The sequence below is a fragment of the Terrapene carolina genome, unplaced genomic scaffold, assembly GCF_002925995.2.
Source record: "Terrapene carolina triunguis isolate 2854851 unplaced genomic scaffold, T_m_triunguis-2.0 Scaffold139, whole genome shotgun sequence".
Lineage (NCBI taxonomy): Eukaryota > Metazoa > Chordata > Testudines > Emydidae > Terrapene > Terrapene triunguis.
The window spans coordinates 7,861,978-7,867,436 of record NW_020664490.1 but is presented as its reverse complement, the minus strand read 5'-3'; the positions used below and the strand labels follow the sequence as shown (position 1 = coordinate 7,867,436).

At 40.9% G+C, this 5,459-nt stretch overlaps 1 protein-coding gene across 2 annotated transcripts in view; it reads right to left on the bottom strand.

Moving 5' to 3' along the window:
* LOC112103154 (sister chromatid cohesion protein PDS5 homolog B) overlaps window positions 1–2,536 on the bottom strand; it is a 222,883-nt gene extending 220,347 nt beyond the window's left edge. For both annotated transcript variants that reach the window (XM_026653450.1, XM_026653451.1), the window contains exon 1: window positions 2,414–2,536. In XM_026653450.1, the coding sequence (XP_026509235.1) occupies window positions 2,414–2,521 (108 nt within the window). In that variant the 5' untranslated portion in view covers window positions 2,522–2,536. The remainder of the gene's footprint in view (window positions 1–2,413) is intronic.
* Between the last annotated feature and the right edge of the window lie 2,923 nt (window positions 2,537–5,459).

Sequence of the window (5,459 nt, the reverse complement as noted above, 5' to 3'; positions counted from 1 at the left end):
AAAAAAAAAAAAAAAAAAAAAAAAAAAAAAAAAGCCGCGATCGTGATCTGCGGCAGCAATTCGGCGGGAGGTCCTTCACTCCGAGCACGAGTGAGGGACCGTCCGCCGAATTGCTGGACGCGCCGTACCTCTCCGGAGTGGCTGCCCCAAACACCTGCTTGGCAAGCTGGTGCCTGGAGCTGGCCCTGCACACATGCGCGCACACACACACACACACACACACACACACACACACACACACACACCCCCAACCCCTCTGCAGGTCTCTTTTTGTTATAACAAACCCCTGGCTATAACAAATAAATGGCTTGGATCCAGAGGGGTTTGTTATAGTGAGGGTAAACTGTACTTTTAAAGAATAAAGGAAAACTCTTCCCAACTCATGAAAGAATCTGAAGGATCCTATGTATGGATGTGCATATCAAGAAAAATGTTAGAAAAACAGGAACTGAAGTAAATGCTCCCTATTTGGAACCTGAAAAGGGACTACCCATTACTCAGGCTCCTGATCTCGAAAATCTGATACCTGTCAGCAGTCTATAAAAATTCAACTGCAATATAGAAGCATGTACCTGTCTGCCATAAGATTTACTTTGTGGCAAAGTCTCTTGAGAACCTTTGCTAACAGCAGATCTCCATCAAAAGGCATTCTAATGAAATGAGTTTTCAATACCATATTTTCCTTCTATAGATTGGACTAACTTGTTTTTTGGATGTCACTTGCCATCATACCTCCAAGACACTAACAAAGAACTCACGGTGAGGTCAGCTAACCATTCTGCTGCCTTAGTCAAAGCAAATGTTTTATTTAAAACAAATGTATAGGAATTCGCCCTTAACTCTTGCAGCTACAAAAATAACTCTGGAAATCAATCCAGCATACATTGGTACCTGCACCCCAGTTTCTACTATCTCCAATGCCTGGCTTAAGGGCAACATCTGCTACTGACAGATCTTTAACGCTTGGAGTAACCTCGAACTGGAATGACATTTTCCTTCCCATGTTAGAAATGCTACTGAAGTATTTGTTCTAATTTTAAAAATCAAGAGCATTATTACAACTTATCAGAGTTGTAGCCACCCAAGAAACTGTTGCCCATATGGTTTATGTGACACAAGTTTAAACATCTTAGAAACATCTGGTTGAGATTTTTCAGCACAATCTAGAGTTTTTTAAATTTTAATGGAAACCCCTGTACTTCTTCAAAAATTTCAACTATCTTTATCTAGGAACTCCTGATGCTGATCCACCAACTTTGTCGTATATTTTGGGCAGGAAAAACTTTCTGGAGCTTTGCACTTAGAAAAGAATTACGTCCCCATATGTTTTCCCTAGTTCCATAATATCTACTCATCTTGTTCAGAAAGGTTTTCATATCCAAACATGTCAAATGGTCCAATTTAAACATGTTATTCAAGACTTTAACCTTAACTCATAATTCTCACATTGCAGCCTGGTACAAACAGAAGTACTTATAGGAAGTAATTGTCTCTTACTTGCAATCTGCTGTTCTCAGCCACATTAAGATAGTTGCTATATTCTAGTGCACTAACAACTGGGATTAACCCTACAATATTTTCATTTTATATCAGACAGCCTCCTACTGTAAGGGCACCAATCAAGCTAATCAAAAGGGACATTTTATTTCTCTCTCTTTCCTAAGTCTAGATTTTATATGAAAATGAACCACAACATGACTGTTCTTCCACTAAAGAGAAAAACCAAAACAAAACAAAAAACCAGGAGAAAAGATAAGGTATCAAATACAAATTTTAATGCATTTCCATGTGCTGATCAAAAAATTTAACATACTAGTTCTGGACTGGCTCTGCTCTATGTGACACCTCAGCACGACTATAGTGGAAATCTATCAACCACAGACTCCTAATAGAGCACAGAGAACCTACAGGAGTAGGCAAATTATTTTTAAAAAGCAATCACACCTCTTTCCAGAATAAAGCAGCTGGCACCACCACCCTCCTGAGATATGTGAAAGGGATTCTGAAAGTGACAGAAAAAGATTTCATCCATACTTCTCCCATAAAGATCTCACACACTCACCCAGGGCAATTCTATTTAAGGAGATCCTGCCATATACATAGCCTTGTTTTTAAATAAGAAGAAATTTTAAATAGTACGTCATAGAAATCGTAATGTGTCATTTATTTCCACTATTCATTGCCACTTTGTACTTCCAATTTTATTCCAATATTTTTGGACGGACTAGTCTGAGGCAGCAGAAGAACACAAAAACAGAAAGCAGCCAATAGTTATTCTGAGAGTTAACACGAATAAAAAAAAAACACAAATTTAATAGGTATAATATATATTATGCAAAGTCTCATTTCATATTGAAAGTAATTTCAAGATACCCCAAATGAACCTCCAAAACTTAGCAAGCTGTTTACTAACCTTTAACCGCCTCACCATCTCTTCTTTAGATATTTTATCAGAGATTTCTTTGACTCCTGGAGGATACGTAATTTTTCCATCATTGGCTCGTGTCTTTGAATGAGCCATGATTTCACTGTTTTAAGATCTGTAAAGAGAAAATCAAAATTAGTTAGTACTTTCACAAATCATTGTTTTTTAATCTATCTTGATATAACTTGCAATACAATAGACAGGGGTGAATACATAAGCCATCTGCCCCACTGGGGTATTATTTTATAGGCAGCGAGATAAATATGAAGGGCCCTAAATTTACCCTTCAAATAAACACTTGCAAGTCCAACTGAAGCCAATAGGAGCAATACCCTTATTATTGAGAGTAAAGTTGGGTCTTGTTTGTCTTTCAGTAATCAACAGTGTGACTATACAGACCCTAAGGTTTCTTCTCACATAATGGCACCCTAAATAAAGGAACCAAGAGCAACTGTTTTCTTGAGATATTTTAAGCCACCAAGACATTCTAACTGAACAGGACCTTCAGCAGTAAAACAAACAGCAATATAACAATCCCTCATACTTAAGTATAATTTGACCATTATACTTAAGATGCAGATAATGCTGCCTTTAGTTACCATGCTGACAACTTGATAAATCAAAACAATAACATGCTCCCTAGATCCTATGGGCTTCTAGGCTCTCACAGTAGAGCTCTCCTAAAAGGAACTAAACAAACAGTTAGAAAAACAGAAGTAAACAAGTTAAAGATGTTGGGTAAAATTTTCCAAAGTGCTTAAGTGATTTAGGAGACTAACTCTCAGGTACTTTTTGAAAATTTTACTTTTAATTTGCCAGTGATGTGTAAGAAGCTCCTTTTCCCATCCTAGAAGAGATGTGGAAAAACTCTGAAATGTAGCAGGAGCATGGGTAGTAGCAACAGCAGGAGAAGGGAAGAGGACAGGCCTATTGGGAGCTTTCTCCCATGCCCCTGCTCCAAACTTTGGGGCAACAGGCCCAAGGTTCCCATTTAGCCCCCAGGAACATGCTGACTAGAACACTCCAGCAGCACTTCCAGGGAACCACCTATAAGAAGCCCAGGGAAAACAGGAGAGAGGCTACACATCAACAGACTTTTACAACCTTTAATATCTGCAGGAAGGTGATGCTCATCTTTATTATTTGTATTGCCACAGCCCATAAAAGCTCTACTCATGGATCAGAACCCCAATGTGTTAGCTGCTGTACAAACACTGAACAAAAAAGTCCCTGCCCCAAGGAGTTTACAATCTAAGCACATGCAAGAGACAACAGGAAGAGTACAAGGAAACAATGAGACAAAATTTGTGACAGACAGTGGTCACAGCACATCAGCAGCCCAACCATCCTCAACCTTTTGTCTTTTTGTAGACATCATAGTTAAAGAGTTTTGAGGAGGGATTTGAAGGAGAATGAGATAGCGGATGTTTACAGGGACCACCTCCCCAGCATGAGAGGCAGCATGGGAGAAAGAAAAAAAGATGCTTGTTTGAAAATTTAACAAGTGGGCAATGGAGACTGACATCATGGGGCAACTGGAGGCAGGCATCAACAGCTTAATGCAAATGAGAGATTATAGGTAGGGTGGGGATTGATGTGAAGGGCCCTGAAAGTGAAGACGTAATAAACAAGGGGGAGCCACTGGAGAGTTGCAAAGAGAGGGATGACAAGGTCAAAGCAATGGGCTAGGGAAATTATCTTTGCAGTGGCACTCTGAACAAGGAAGACTACTGCAATATACTTGTCTTGGAGTTTGGCAATCAAAATGTAAGATGAAAGTGTGGTCAAGTTTTAATGTGTGGATGGGTAAGAAGGGCCATACCTTAGAGATGTTATGCAGGAAGAATCAGCAAGATTTAAATATAGCCTGGATATGAGAATCTAGACAGAGGTCCAAGCCAAAGATGAGGCCCAGATTACAGACCTGAGTGACAGGCAGGATCGTGATGTTGTCCTCAGTGATCAAAAAAGGAGGTAGTGGGGAGGGCTTGAGGGGGAAGATTGGGAGCTCTGTTTTTAGTCATGTTTAGTTGGAACTGACAGCAAGACATTTATAAGGAGAAGTCAGAGAAAGAGGCTGAGATTTCAGTCTGGACAGAAGGAGACAGGTATGGAGTAGAGAGGTAGATCTGTGAGTCATCAGCATATAAATGGTAGCTGAATTTGTGTCTGCGTATCAGATTATCCAGAGAAGGTACAGAGGAAGAAGAAAAGGGGACAAGGACAGAGACCTGAGTAGCACCTACAGAAAGCTGGAGATGTATGAGCAGAATCATCTAAAGGATAACCATTCTCCCCACCACCACTGACAAGTGGTCTATGTGAATACCTATTTTCCTCTCTCCCCCCAATCTCCACCCCACCAGGGGTTCTGTGTCCCCCCACTCCCTATCCACCCACTCCAAGGTCCCTCATTCTCTCTCCTCCCATGGCAGAGGCTGTGTACGAGCTCATTCCATACCAGTGGCCCCCGCCCATTCTAGTGTCCCTCATTCTCTCCCTCCCCCCCCCCCCCCCTGCCATCAGCTGTGTGCACACCTCCATCCCCCTTTTACTCTCTCCCCCACCACCATTATTCTTCTGTCTGGCTGTTATGTCATTCAGAATGTCAACATGTTAACTCTATTGACAGGATAAGCAAGGATACTGTTATGCAGAAAGCATTAATGGGTGCCATCACCAACTGTTTGATCTATACATAATTGTAGAGGTGCTTGAAGCCACTATGGCTGTGTTAATCAGATGGAAGGGGCTCCATTTGTCCTGCATTTTTCTCCTTTGTTTTCCCAAGATCAAAAGGGTTCTGGTCAGTGGCCACTGATGCCTAGTACATTCTGTGAAATGTTGAAATTATGGGATGCAGCATTCAAAAGTTAATGCATTACATGTAGAAAAAGGCTGTGGAGTTGAGTGTAAGGCCTTCCTAAGCAGGGCCAAAAATTTTCTATTGTTTGGAACCAGGTTATGCAAGAGCTCACCTCTTTCCCCAGGCCATGCTGTCACCCCTGAGATCAAAGAAGCATTCATATTGGAG